Below are 14,517 nucleotides of genomic sequence, written 5' to 3'. Positions count from 1 at the left end.
TTCTTGTCCCAGGAGGTGAGACGATCTACCTTCAGCATGACCAAGAAGGACTGGTTTAGGTGAGACTGGAATTTGGCAGGTGAGACCCTAAAGATGTGGGAGGAGGAAGCTTGGGTAAGGTCAGATATGCTCCCACAAAGACATGATCTGGATACACACACACACGCATACACCCTCCTCTGCCACACTCCTCTGCCACCCTCTGCAACCAGTTGGACACGCGTTTGAGCAGCCTCTGCATACGAGGCTTTGCCCATGCATAGCTCATATGAACATGCCAAACTCCAGGGGTGGACCTAAGCTCTGCTTGCTTTATGACCTTGGCCATGTGATGTTGCCTAACCGAGCCTCAATTTTCCTGTCTGTGAAATGGGACCAATAACTTTTCCCTCAAAGATACATATCAAACGCAAATGAAGTCTTGCATGCGAAGTGACTAGCTTGGTCTCAATTTCATTATCGTCTTCTCATGTCCTCCTTTTGGTGTCTGAATGAAGCCACACCTTCTGTGGGGTGAATGTCAACCCAAGAGGACTTCCTGGCAGAGGAGAGATTTGAAGGGACGAGGGCTGCGGGGCAGGGCCAGGCTAAACACCTGGTTACACACACACATTTCAAAGTGTCTTCGCCTAACCAGTAGAGACTCTGGTTTGGGTTTTGTTTATAGGTTTGGTCCTTTGGGTTTAGTGTGCTCACTGGACTCCTCCAGTAGTATTAGAAACCAAAAACAGAATGATCCTCTGCGAGGAATGTTTACCATTTGAATCATAGCTCCAGCATTCGCTTGGTCAGGAAAACATGTGCTTTGTTTTTTTTTTTTTTTAATTACATTTCCCTGGAAAAACAATGATTTGAATTCAAGGAGGGGAGGAGAACAGGTTTCCCCCAACTCCAAGCTTGAGGACTTTCTTTTCCTTTTGAAGTAGGAATGGAGTTCTGTCCCTGGCCCCTGAAGGCGTCCTCACAGCTGATATTTTTCCAGCTGCCTATCTCCCCAGAGCTGGAGCGGCCTCCAGAGTGGGGTCAAGGATGGGGCGGGAGGGACAGACCTGCCTGGGCCGGGCAGCTCAGCATCTCTTTGAGCTGCTGAAACACCTGTGGAGGCTGTGCTCATGTTCACTGGTGGTGTGACTTTGTGTGACCTTGCCACTTAACTCTTTCACAGCCTCGCTTCCTTTATCTGTCAAATGGGGATCATGATTTCACTGGGTGGCTTTTGAAGAACGTGCCACAATCAGAGAAGGTCTGAGCTGGGAAGTGCAACAGAGGCCTTCCCCTCCTTGACCAGTGGGGAAACAGAGGCTCTTAAAACTGGCCTAGATCCAGCTTCCTGCCCCTAGTCTGTGTCCTTCCCGTTCCATCAGGACCAGGTCTCAGAACAGAGGATTGGCATTTTCATGCTGGGGAGCTGGGTACCATTTTCTTTTCAGAGACTGGGTAGAAAGAAAAGGACCCGTGAGAAATTCTTTATGCGCAGGTGCTTGTCGATGGTAGGGGTGACCTCAGGACTCCACTGTCTGCCCATGACCAAGGAGTGAGACTGCTTGGACATTGTCCTTGTGTCCCCCCTGGGGGTCTGGATGAAAGCCCACCCTGCAGGTGAAAACACTAACCTACAGATGTTTGTTCTCTCTCATGCCCTCCAGGGGTTTCCTGGAGTCTTTGGGGAAAGAGGCCCTCCCGGACTGGATGGAAACCCTGTAAGTATTTCAAGTCCTTGGGAACAGGAGATTCCGAGTGAACACACAGCACATTTTAGGAGTCCATGCTTTAGGGTCAGACAGACCTGGGTCAAATCCCAGCCCTGTCAACTACCAGCTGGGCACCCTCGGGCAAATTACGTGACGTCTCTAAACGCTAGGCTGCTGTCTACTGTGACTGCCCTGTCACCCCCCGTAAGAGTCCCCAGCCCACTGAGCCCCTGGGTCCAAAGCTCCAGGCTGCACCCCGTTTCCAGGACTTCGGAAGGTTCACGGATCACTCCCCACTGGAGAAGCCCCGGCTGCTGCCATCTTACAAAGCATCAGAAATGTTTATGGGCCGGCAGAGGCTTGGGGAAGCAAACGGTTTGCAGGCCGTGTTTGGAGAAAAGGAAGAGCTGAGTTCCAAAGGAATCTCCACCACAGGCATGTTTATAGAGTTTGTAAATAATTAGAGGCCCAGGCTCTGTTCCACGAGGAGCCAGGTCAGCCTGCCCTGGGGAGCCGACTCTATCTTTCCCTTCCCGGCCCCAGGCCGTGGTGGGAGAAGGTGTTCATGGTCCCCCATCTCTCCTCGGGGCTTCCTGCCTGAGCAGCTGTGCCAGCTGTGCCCTCTCCAGTGGTGGCTGCTGCATTCATAACCAGCACCCGATTAGGCGCTAATTCAGTTCCACAAATGCTCCCTGAGCCTGACCCAGCCAGGCTCCCTTGGGGATTAAGCCTTGACCTCAGAGCCCTACGGACCTGGGTTTGAATTTTCTTGCACCACTTGTCAGGTGTGTGAGCTTTGAAAAGTCCATTCACCTCCCTGACTCTCAGTCTCCTTGGCTGCAAATTGGGGGAATCAGAATTCCAGCCTGAGGCCAGGTGCAGTGGTTCACGTCTGTAATCCCAGCACTTTGGGAGGCCGAGATGGGTAGATCACTTGAGGCCAGGAGTTCAAGACCACCCTGGCCAACATGGCAAAACCCCGTCTCTACTAAAAATACAAAAAATTAGCTGGGCGTGGTGGTGGGCACCTGTAATCCCAGCTACTTGGGAGGCTGAGGGGGGAGAATTGCTTGAACCTGGGAGGTGGAACTTGCAGTGAGCCAAGATCACGCCACTACACTCCAGCCTGGGCAAGAGAGTGAGACTCTGTCTCAAAAAAAAAAAAAAAAAAGGCCGTCGTGAGAATGAAAGGAGGGCAGCCAAGGTGTTGCACTCATCACACGGGTTCAGTGGGTGAGGCTGTGTAAAATACTGGGTAATCTGGGGTACAGTCCTGACCTTGAGGAGTTCATGGGCCATTGCTCTCCTCTGTCACACAACAGGCAGTGGGATGGGTGGGATTAAAGAGGTCCCAGGTGCCTCTTTGGAGAAGAGAACAGGGAAGTAACATTTGCATTGGGATGAGGAGATAGGTGGGGAGACATTGCAGGTGGAGGAAGGGGCATCAGCAAAGGCATGGGGTGGGGGGAAATCAGAGCCTCTCCCTCAATACCTCACTTGTTAGAGTAACTGTTAGCGATATGCAGTATCATTCTGCGAGTTTCCTTGGGGAGTGGCAGGGATGTCTTTATGCTCCTGGCATAGAGGAACAGAAAAGACCCGATGTCCGTTTCTTCCCCTCATTTGAAGCGAAGGCTGTTGCTTACTTCTCATTACTAATCACAATGTCTAGAGCCCTGGAGTTTGATATTCTCACTTTTCCATTTTGAACTTGACTCAAACCCCTCCACCTGTCATTTCTCATGTGGGCCATGGAAGATTCATGTTTAAGATGAGGAAACTGAAGTGTAGGGGGGTAAATCACACACACAGCCTCGTCTCCTGACTCCCAGGCTAGAACTCTTTCCAGCCTCTGGGGGGCCCTGGAAGAAGGACATGTGAGGGTGTGGGGTGCTGGGGAGGATTCTCCGAGGGCCACAGCACCTCCTGGCTGAGAAAGGGAAGGAGGTCAGCTTAGAGGCTCTCAGCTTGGAGTCCTCCTGGCTTTGTCATTTCCTTGCACCTGGCCTTGGGTGAATCACTTAACCTCTGGAGCTTCAGTTTTCCTGTCTATAAAATGAGCGTGAAATGTCAAGCACCATGCACATCTGTATGACCATGATCGCGATTCCGCTCATTCCTTTATGCTTACAATGGGAAGATACTGGATTTGGAAATCCAACCTCCCCATTTGACAGACGAGGAAAGCTGATGGCAGAGAGGGGATGGCTGTGGTCCAAACTCCAGGCCAGACTCAGGAAAGTCCCTGGAGCCTGTGGTCAGGAATAAGGAGAGTTCAGCTCTGAAAGACCCCACCAGGTGCCTGTGTGGAGGATGACATGGAGGGAGGGGCCCTGGAGGGAGATGGGACAAGTAACCACCTTGGTGTCTGTCTATCTGCAGGGAGAACTGGGCCTGCCAGGCCCCCCTGGAGTCCCCGGCCTCATTGTAAGTACACCGATGCCTGGGGCAGCGGGTGGGTGTTGGGGAGACTCAGGGTGGAGCCAGCGTGTGGGGAGCCAGGAGCAGGCCCTGCAGGGGGGTTGAAAAGGCCCCTTTCTCATCAAACCTCCGGAGGGACTGGGGGGCCAGGAGAGACCAACCTGGGTGGGGAAGGTGAGTGGGGGAGGGTGGGCGGGCTGAGGGAGGAGAGCCCTGCTGTGTGGCCTCAGGTGGATCACCTACCTTCTCTGAGCCTGTTTCCTTATTAGTTAAATGAGATGAGCGCTTGGAGCACAAGATTGCCAAAGCACTTTCACAGCTGCTGCGTGCATGGCCATTGCTCTGCAAGGAGGTGTGGGCAAGTGGTGGTGGCGTACTTATTTGACAGGTGAGGTGTTCCAGGTCCAGAGGGAGAAGGTAGCCGGCAGGGTGGTCTTTTGCACTCTTTTCCTCCAAGCAGACTTCAGAGCCAGACCACCTAGGTTCAAGTCACAGGCCCGCCACATCCTGGTTGTGTGACCTGGGCCAAGCCACTTACCCTCTCTGGGCCTAGTTTCCTCATCTGTGAAATAGAGGTGATAGCAGAATCATTCTGGAGCGGCCGTGAGGATTAAAGGAGGCATCACATGTGTAGTCCTTGGCACGGGATCTGGCACCCAGTAAGTGCTAGTGGAAAATATTGTTATACTAATTCTTGTTATTACCTCCTGAAATGCCCAGGGCTGACAGAGCCTAAACACAAGGAGGTGGGAGGCGATCTGACCTGACTCCATCCAGGTGACGTAGGCCTGGAGGAGTGGTTCTAGCCAAAGCCAGGGCCCCTGCTGGGCTTTCAGTGGAGTGAGTGTTAACCTTGTGCCCAGCTCCAGGGACCAGTGAGAGGTCAGAGCCTGGGAAATGATACTCCAAGTGTTCCCATAGTCTGATGCTCCCTCCGCCCTGTCCATTGGGTCATTCCTCATGGGGTTTGAGTCTGGGGGCCCGTGGAGGGACAGAGGTAAACTATCTGCTAGCTTGACAAACGAGCTTCCAGCTTTACCACTCCAGCAACTGTACTGAGAAATTCTGCTCAGGGAAATGCTGGAGGAGGCCCCTGAGGTAGGCAGGGGACCCCATCGCTCAGGGGAGGCCAGTCCTGGGAAGATGGTCCAAATGTCCCCATGGCCACCTGTGCCTGCTCAGGTGAGTGGGATCAGAACCTGGGTGGGGTGGGCAGAAGGTGAGAGCCCTCTGTGTCTGAATCCTGGCTTTGCTACCTCCTGACTGAACTTCACCTTGGCCTCACTTCCCTGAGCCTCGGGGATCCCCTCTGTGAAATGGGATCATTGTATCCACTCTTATCAGAACCACAGAAACACACAGTCCGTTCCAGTCTGGTGGCTCAGAGGACAGTTTCTGGAACCAGACTGCCTAGGTTCAAATCTCCTAGCTCTACCACTCATTTAATCACAATCTGGAGCAAAATTTTTAACCACCCTATGCCTTGGTTTCTTCGTTTATAAAATGGGAACAATATTGGTACGTAACTTGGAGGATTGTTGTGAGTGAGGATGTAGATAAATAAATATGTAAAGTTCCTAGTATGTAGCAAGCACTCAAGAAGTACTAGTTATGATAGTAATAGCTATTGTTGGTGTTATTATATTACATACACATGTGATATTTTACACCCGGTAGCAGCTATCTAGGTTACTGACTTGAGAAAAATTTCACAGTCACATTGGAACTTGGTTGGAGAGAGTGCTGCAATTGATGAGTGATGTCTGCCTTGGCTGGGGTTGAGGAAGTGTCAACACATGAGTCATAAATTTGTCATCCCTGATGTCCATTCAGTAGAACTTTGCTGAGCACCTTCTTTGGCACAAGGCATTGACCTAAATGCTTTGGAAAAAGAAATATCTGCCATGGGAATTCGAGAACTCTCTAGAAGTCTTCTAATCTGACTCTCTCTAAGCCCAACAGGAATCCCCTCTGGAGCATCTTGGTCATATGGTGATTAAACTCCAAATTGAACACCTCCAGTGTAAAAAGTCCCTCCCTCTCTGGGAGCCTAGTCCATTCTACACAGCTCTCATTGTTCAGTGTTTTCCTGTGGATCGAACCCAAGTCGTCCTCACTGTCCCTGAGTGAGGCTGTTTGAGGTGTAAAATGGTCTTTGTCTGTGCTTCCCAGGGCTCCCTCTAAACAATTCCAATCCCAAAGCCTTTCTGAAGGGATGTTTACATATCCTGTCTGTCATCCTTGGCACATGTTCCTATTTGTCATCATCCCAGCGTTCACTAGGTTGGGTCCCGAAAGGAGCAAGAATATTGCTTAGTGGAATAAACACAGATTCTGGGGTTTTGGACTATGGCATCGTAGCCCTCCTGGTTCTACCTTTTTTGAGATAGAGTCTCACTGTGTCTCCCGGACTGGAGTTCAGTGGTGCAGTCTTGGCTCACAGCAACCTCTGTCTCTCGGGCTCAAGTGATCCTCCCATCTTAGCCTCCCAAGTAGCTGGGACAACAGGTGTGTACCATGACGCCCAGCTAATTTTAGTATTTTCTTTTTGTAGAGACAGGAATTTGCCACATTGTCCAGGCTGGTGGGCTCAAGCGATCTGCCCGCCTCAACCTCCCAAAGTGCTGGAACCTCCTGGTTCTTTACAAAGCTCATTCTTACCTGCACTCTCTGCTGCACTCCGCTGTTAGGGTTGCCAGATAAAATATGACACCTAGTTAAATTTGAATGTCAGATGCAATATTTAGAACACATTTATAGTAAAATGTCACTCATTATTTATGTGACATTCAAATTTCACTGTTCCTGTCATTTTAATTGTCCAGTCTGGAAACACTATTTGCAGTGTCTGTGAGGAGAAACCCTTTCAGCAAATGGGAAAACTGAGGCCCCTGGTCAAGGTCACGTACCTGGCAGGTGAGGATAGAGGCCATGAATCTCAAGTCCTAGTCCGGGGCACTCCTGTTTTTGCTTCTGAGCAGCCTGTGCTGGGGGCAGAGCCCTGGGCCTTTTCTGCGTTTCATGGTACCCCCTTTTCCCAGAGCTGATTTGTTCTGCCTTGTGGTCGCTTCATGCTGTGTCTTTTTTTGGCCACTTTCAGCCTCCTTCCTCAGTTTTTAGATTCTTTTCGCTGCCAAGATGAAGTGTCCTCTCTCCTGTGACTGTGGGGTCACAGGGCTGGGCCTCAGCCCATCAAATCACCTCTGCTCCCCGAGCGAATGCCTCCTTCCCCCCTGGATTTTTGGGAATAGCAGCCTCTGTGCCTGGGGGAAGAAACTGTCTCCCCAGAGAGCTGGAAAGGAAAGGAATTTTCTAACCAGGAGTTAAAGAGGAAGAGGGATTGTGAGTCACCTACGGTTTTCCAGAGGATGTGGGTTTTTAGCTGAGCAAATGGGAATTCCACGTATTGATAATCATTTTAGTGGAAATTCAGATTTATTCAATGCCTCTGTCTAGTCAGTTGAAGCAATTTGCATGCAGACTGAAGCCAAACCTTCCTTCCGTCCCCCGGGTCCTTGCAGCCGGGAGGAAGGGCGTGAGAGGACAAACTAACATTTATTAAGCGTCTGCTCTGTGTGCATCGCATGCACTGGGCTGGGGAGGCCTCGCGAAGCCGAGGTCACCAGTTAGAGAGTGGAAGTGTCGGGCTTGTCACCTGGGTCCATATGCCTCAATCCCAATAAGCCACCGGTGGCTCCCTGCAGCCTCAGAGGTGAGAGGGCCTCCACACAGCCCTCTTTGAGTAACTGAAACCCTTTGGCAGGCCCTCAAGAAAACTGTGCCTGATTCCAGAATCTGCTCAACAAAGACGATTTCTGTCCTTTCTATTCAGAGTGACACAGAGGAAATGTTGGCTCCTCCATGATTTAATGAGACCCAAAGAACATGTGATCTGGCCACAAACCCAGCATGTGAGGGGCAATGGATTTGTCCACCTTATTCTGCCACTAAACGATCACCTGGCTTTGTCTCCTTGCTTATAAAGCAAAGTTAGATACCCCACCACCTGGCATGCAACAAATCCTCTTGTGCCCAACGCTGTGCCAAGTTTTTAATTGTCACAACAGCCCTCTGAGGGTAGAAAGTGGGGCCACCAATTTACACTTAAGGAAACTGAGCCTCAGGGAGGGTGAAGCACCTGCCCAAGGTCACACAGCCAATCAGCTGGACCTGGCCTGTCACAGCTCACACTCTCCACTGCTGCACCACATCCCCAGCTCCTCAAGACTTCTGTGCTGAACAGAGATAGTGGGTGTGGGACAGCATGGACTGGGCAGTGCCAGGGCTGTTCTCGTGTGAGAGATGGTGCTTAGTAAGACCACACAGCAACTAGAACTGGCCACAGCTCCAGCTCCCTGTCCCTAACCCACCTGGCATTGGTGGCCTTCAAAGGCAGTCCTCAGAGGGATTATAAGTGAGCATGTTTAGCTTTCTTTTTCACCATCATTAAGCCACTTTTACTAAGCACCTCCTCAGAGCTGTACCCTGTGCTGGGCACTGGAACCACAGAGGTGAGGTCCTCAGAGCAGGCACCTGCCCCTGGTCTGGAGGCAGCACAGGCGGTGGCCCTATAGGCACATGCAGAAAGGATGGCCGGTGTCAAGGGCCCTGAGCAAGAGGCATGGGGCTCTGAGGCCTGACAGCAGGGGCATGACCTGGTCTTGGGGTCAGGGAAGTGATGTTAGCGCTGGAGGCCCAAGGACAAATGGGCATGAACAATGCCAGCGGAGGGCACGGCACTCTGGGAATAGGAAACAGCTTGAGCCAGGGTTGGGGAGATACGTCAGTGGCTAAGTATGTCACAGCTAAGGAGGAAGAGCAGGGCAGGAAGGTGAGATGTGTGAGCAACCGTCATGAAGGATGGGCACCGGATGTTCCCCACGTTAGCCTCCGGGCATCCACTGGCTGGCAGTCAGGGGAGCACAACTCCGTTTTTCCGAGTCTCCAACTTGACCTGATGCCCTGTCTCAGGTGAGACATAGCAACAGGAAAGGCAGCCGTCAGTGGTTTTTTTTTTTTTTTTTGGTTAACAGCCAACTCAGACCTTGTGAGCATGGACTGTGGGGTCAGACAGACAGACAGATGGATGGACAGACCTGGGTTCCGGTCCTGCCTTTGCCCCCTGCTTATCGCTCGATCTCAGCCAGGTTATGTCACCTGTCCCTAAGCCTCAGTTTTCCCATCTGTAAAATGGAGTGGGACTGACAGTGGTGCTTACCTCCTGGGGTTACTGTGAGCAGCTGGTGAGCGTCCAAGCCACCAGCATCGTCCCTGGCATGGCAAAGGTGCCCAGAGTGACATTTAGCTATTGTTAAGGAGGGTTCAAAGTGGGTAGCGTGCATCCGGCACACAGTGGGCGTTCTTTAAATGGTGACAGACAGGGCTGATTGTGTTGTTGGTGGGAGTCAGTGAGAAGGGCACAGTGTGGCGTGCGGTGTCTGGGAGCTTAGAGAAAAGTGGAAACAGGATCCAAATTAAGAGCCTTACTCATTATTCTTTCTCATGGGGACATGACATTCTGAGTGGCTCCGGCCAAGCTGGTCTGGAGGGCGTCTGGTACACAGGAGACGGCTGCTCTGCAAGCTGCCCTCGGGGGATGCTGGCCTGGAGTTTTCTTTGTTCCTCCCGGAAATGCTTTTGTAGCCCAATGTGGGGGTCCCACCAACACAGGGGGACCTGCCATATGCAAGCTGGCACCTTCTCCGGGTGTGGCCTGCAGGCAGGGGTCTCTCTGCCAGATTCCTTCTCCCCTAGGGTTGGATGCCCACGTGAGGTCCCTGCCCCCACCACACACAGACCCCTTCGGAGAGGCCTGCTGAGGCAGCGAGCGGGACCTGGGGAATGGGGTGTTGTGCTGTGACTCCCGAGGACCCACACAGGTGACCATCCGGCCTGTACTGAATTGAGTCCCACACAACAAGCCACTTCAGGCCTGGAGGGAGGAAGAAAGAGCCTGTGTTCCCGAGCTGCTGGCGGCCCCTCTGCTGCCACCCTGCCTGGCCCCCAGCAGAGCAGGACTCCTCCAGCAGAGCCCGCTCTGTTTATTTGTGCATCAGGGGGAGCTCTGGGCTGGCCACCCTGGCTGCCTTCGTCCAGGAAAGGAGAGAGGCAGCAGCCAGAGGGACCTGTGGACATGCGGCTCTCTGCAGAGAGAGCTGGCCTCCCTTCCAATCCGGCTTCTCTCCCTCCTCTCCAGAGACCACCTCAGAATAGCCTAGAAGCTCTGGAGACAGGCTGCGTAGTGTGAATCCCAGAGGTGCCCCGGCTCTGTGATTTCGCTGGAGCCCTAACTTCTCAGAGCCTCAGTTTCCTCATCTATGAAATGGGGACAGTAGTAGACTGATCTTGAAGGGCTGTGGCGAGGAATTACTGGGTTAAGGCAGGTCAAGTGCTTAGCACAGTGCTGGCAACTGGCATTTGCTTATTATTAACACCCGTTAAACTGAGCCCTCACTTTCTCAGTGAGATTATTTGATGGGACCTGAAAGCAGAATTTCTTTCTTTTTCTTTTCTTTTCTTTTCTTTTTTTTTAAGATAGGGTATCTTTCTGTTGCCCAGGCTGGAGTTCAGTGACGCTATCATAGCTCTCTGTAATCTTGAACTCCTGGGCTTCAGAGATCTACCTGCTTCAGCCTCCTAAGTAGCTGGTACCACAGGCATGCATCACCATGCCCAGCTAATTTTTAAATATTTTCTGTAGAGATTGAGTCTCCCTATGTTGCCCAGGCTGGTCTTGAACTCCTGGCCTCAAGTAAACCTCCTACCTAGGCCTCCCAAAGTGCTGGGATTATAGGTGTGAACCATGACGCCACGCTGGGCCTGAAAGCAGAATTTCTTAGCAAAGGCTCAGCTGGGAGGTTTTGTTTACTCCAGTCCAATGAGAATCCTAAAGTCCAGAAAGGGGAAGCGTTTGCCCAAGATCACACAGGCCAGGAAGCGCCAAGGCCAGACTCCTGTTGCTCTGGGGTTGGGAGAGTGAGAATCGGCATCATCTCAGGCAGGCTGAGCTGCCGTCTGCAAACTCCACACAGTCTGTCTGTCTGTCTGTCTCTCTCTCCTCGGGGGCATTCCATCGCATAGTCCCCTTGGCCCTTCCTGCAGGAGCCAGGCAGGAATGTGGTTTTTCATTCTCTGCCTGACCTCCCTCCGAGACGTCTCCAGGCAGCTCAGACAAGAACTCCAGTTCCCATTCTTGAGCCTGGCGACCTGGGGCAGCTTTTGTTCCTCCAGTGCTTCAGAGCTGTGCCCCCACCTCAGAGCACTTGCCAGGGGCCTCCATAGAGCCTGATCAGGTAGTGGGAAACAGAGGCCCAGAGAGGTCAGCCACGTTGCAACCACACAGCAGCCAGACGCTCATATCAGTCACGGAGGATGGACAAGGGAGAGAAGAGGGTATTTTCAGGGTCTGCCTTTCTCTGAGTGCGGACTTAATGTTATGGTTGTGGCTGAGAGAGTGATGGAGTGGGCAGAAGTGAGATTTGAGGGGAAAAGCGTAGGCTGGTTAAGAGAAAAGTCAGCCGCTTCTTCACTCTGTACCAGGATTCCTGGACCTTGGCACTACTGACGTTTGGGCTGGATGGTTATTCGTGGCGGGGGCTGTTCTCTGCACTGCAGGATGCTGAGCTGCATCCCTGGCTTCTGCCTACCAGATACCAATAGCACCTCTTAAGTTGTGACAACCAAGAATGACTCCAGACATTGCCAAGTATTTACACGTTAAATCAGTTACTCTTGGAAACAAGGCTGGCAGGTAGACAGTACTGTACGTCCTCACTTGTCACATGAGGAAACTGAGGCGTGGAGACATCAAGTTCCCCCGGTTCGCACAATGAGTGAGTCCCAGAGGAGAGCGGGACCCAGTGGTCTGCTGTCCACTGGGTGGACAGAGAATGAAAAATCACATTCCTGCCTGGCTCCTGCTGGAAAGGCCACGGGGCCTGTGCAGTGGAATGCCTCTGGGGAGACAGACAGAGGGACGGTGTGGAGTTTGCAGGAGTTTGCAAACGGCAGCTCAGCCTGGTTGAGAGCTTTCCAGAGCCTTCCTTGCAGAGGAAGGAAGGCAGGCTGTGGAAAGGCCAGGAGGGGCATCGTGGGGACAGCACTCAGCCAGGCTGAGCTGTCACCTGCAAACACCACAGTCGTGAAGGGAACTTGGCTTTTCAGGTCTGGGAACTCCATTTTTCTCACCTTGGACCGGCTGATCTGATCTGAAGCTGGGTCTCTAACCTGTGGTCCAGGATCCACCAGCTGATTGTAGCGTCCCACAGGGTCCATCGCCAACTCTGGGATTTCTGGGATCAACAGCCTCACTCCTTACTTGCTGCCCTCCTCAGAGATAGCCAAGCCTCTGGAAAGCAGGAGGTACCTCCCCTCATGTAGCCGGAGGAGTCAGAACTCCCATTGATGCCTTCTTTAACTCTTACAGCAGCTCCGGGGGGACAGATAGAGAGAGCCTGAGGGTCCAAAATAGTGAAATGAAAAGCCCTTTGTCCCTGATCCGGGGTAAAGAATCAGATAGAGGAGAAAAATATTGAATATGGAAAGGAATGGGGATAGGGAAGGGGCAGCCATCTAGAAATGAGCTTGGGCAAGGATCTTTATGAAGTTTATTCCAGCACTTTAGTGGAGGTCTCCAGATGAAGAACATTCCAGATTCTGAGATCAATCCTACAGAGTCGTGTCTTCAGAAGCCCAGCCCCACGGACCTTGGGGATTGTTGTCACCACCCAGGCCAGCCTCCTGTGGGTCACTGCTTACAGCACCCTCTTCTCTTTCTTCCCCCACAGGGTGACTTGGGAGTGTTGGGTCCGATTGGCTACCCAGGACCCAAGGGCATGAAGGTAAGCAAGGGACGTCCCCCAATTCAGGCCTCATCCCAAGTGGGCACCCCCGACCCATTTCATCCCAGAAGGAAGGGTGACCTTAGATGATGCTAGGGGAAGGGAGGATGGCAGGATGCTCAGAGTGCTGCTAGGAGGAAGCTGGGCAGGTCAGGAGCTGTCAGCTCTGGCCCCAGAGCCAGGCATCATCTGTATGTCATTTAGGCCAGGCATCCTCCTTGAGCTGACATGGTTCCAGGCCTCAGAGCACTGGAAGTCCAGTAGGGGACATCACCAGGGCCGCAGAAACTACCATGCAAACCAGTGAACTCAGCCCATCCCTGAGTGGGAAGGTCGTGCAGCAGGAAGGCAGGCCAAGACTGCTAGACCACATCCCAGGGACGACCCAATTTAACCAACATGCCCTTCCCTCCCCATCAGTGCCTTCTTCCTCTGGATTTGTCTGCAGTGCTGTGCTTCACTGCCTCTTCTCATAGCTCCTTCAGTCCACACCCTTGCCCTGTGACATGGGAGTCATTTGCCCCCTTTTACAGATGTGAACACTGAGGTTGGGGGATCGAGCAGGGTTCTGGCAGCAAGTCACGTTTAAGCCAGGGCTCCTAACTCTTGTGGCCTAGAGTTCCATCACAGCTGGCCTTGGGCCTTTGTCTTGCAGGGACTGATGGGCAGCGTGGGGGAGCCCGGACTGAAAGGTGATAAGGTGATCTGAATACTCCCTTATTGCACTGTGGTTTCTCTGCATGCCAACCCCCTCTCCGCCCGGAGGCTGCTGCTGATCTCTCGCCAGGTCCACTCCCCTGCACTCTTCTTGCCTCTCCTCTCGCCTCCCCTAAATCTGTGCTCCCCAGCTTCTTCCTAGTCACCCTGGGTGGGGCTCAGGCAGATAGTTCTGGGAACCCGAAAACCTCAGCAGATAGTGCATAAGGATCTTTATGAAGTTTATTCCAGCACTTTAGTGGAGGTCTCCAGATGAAGAACATTCCAGATTCTGAGATCAATCCTACAGAGTCGTGTCTTCAGAAGCAAGCAGGGCAGGTATGTCAAGACAGGGCTCTGAATCCAGAGAGTAGAGCTGAGGCCAGCATCTGTGCTTTGAAGGCAAAGCCACAGAGCAAGGAGCGTGGCAGTGAGGGCACAGGAGGAAACAAATCTACATAGACCACCTTGGCGTGAAATTGGGAACCCAACCCCAGAGAGCGTGCCGACTGGAAATGCGACTCTGAGCCCCTGACCCGCTTCTCCTGCTGCCATGGGGATGGCTACCCTTGCCATGTGTCCTCTGTACAGCCCTGCTGCTGAGCTCTTCCTATCTCACCCTGTGCCAAACCAGAGTTGGAAGTGGGAAGACAGGCCCTGGGGGCCCAGAGTGAAGCAGCATCTGAATACCAGAGACACAGGGCCCAGCACTTGTGCCCTGCTCTGTGGCTGTCTTCCTGCCTAGCCTCTTCAGACCCTTGGCAAACCAGGACCCCCAAAGGGAGTGCAGGAGGGGTTCAGGGCAACATTCCAAGTATCTGTGAGACATCCGAAGGACTGACTGCTGCTCAGTCCCTCCTGTGGTCAGT

General features: G+C 52.6%; 1 protein-coding gene across 1 annotated transcript in view; it reads left to right on the top strand.

Moving 5' to 3' along the window:
* The window catches only part of COL27A1 (collagen, type XXVII, alpha 1), a 173,099-nt gene that overhangs the window by 77,166 nt on the left and 81,416 nt on the right, over positions 1–14,517 (top strand). Inside the window, exons 13-16 of the mRNA XM_011998515.1 lie at positions 1,647–1,700; positions 4,074–4,118; positions 12,899–12,952; positions 13,608–13,652. Of these exons, the coding sequence (XP_011853905.1) occupies positions 1,647–1,700; positions 4,074–4,118; positions 12,899–12,952; positions 13,608–13,652 (198 nt within the window). The remainder of the gene's footprint in view (positions 1–1,646; positions 1,701–4,073; positions 4,119–12,898; positions 12,953–13,607; positions 13,653–14,517) is intronic.

This window comes from Mandrillus leucophaeus, unplaced genomic scaffold, assembly GCF_000951045.1.
Source record: "Mandrillus leucophaeus isolate KB7577 unplaced genomic scaffold, Mleu.le_1.0 Scaffold572, whole genome shotgun sequence".
NCBI classification, from domain to species: domain Eukaryota; kingdom Metazoa; phylum Chordata; class Mammalia; order Primates; family Cercopithecidae; genus Mandrillus; species Mandrillus leucophaeus.
Note: the sequence above shows the minus strand (reverse complement) of the source record. Positions and strands in the feature narration are given on the sequence as shown.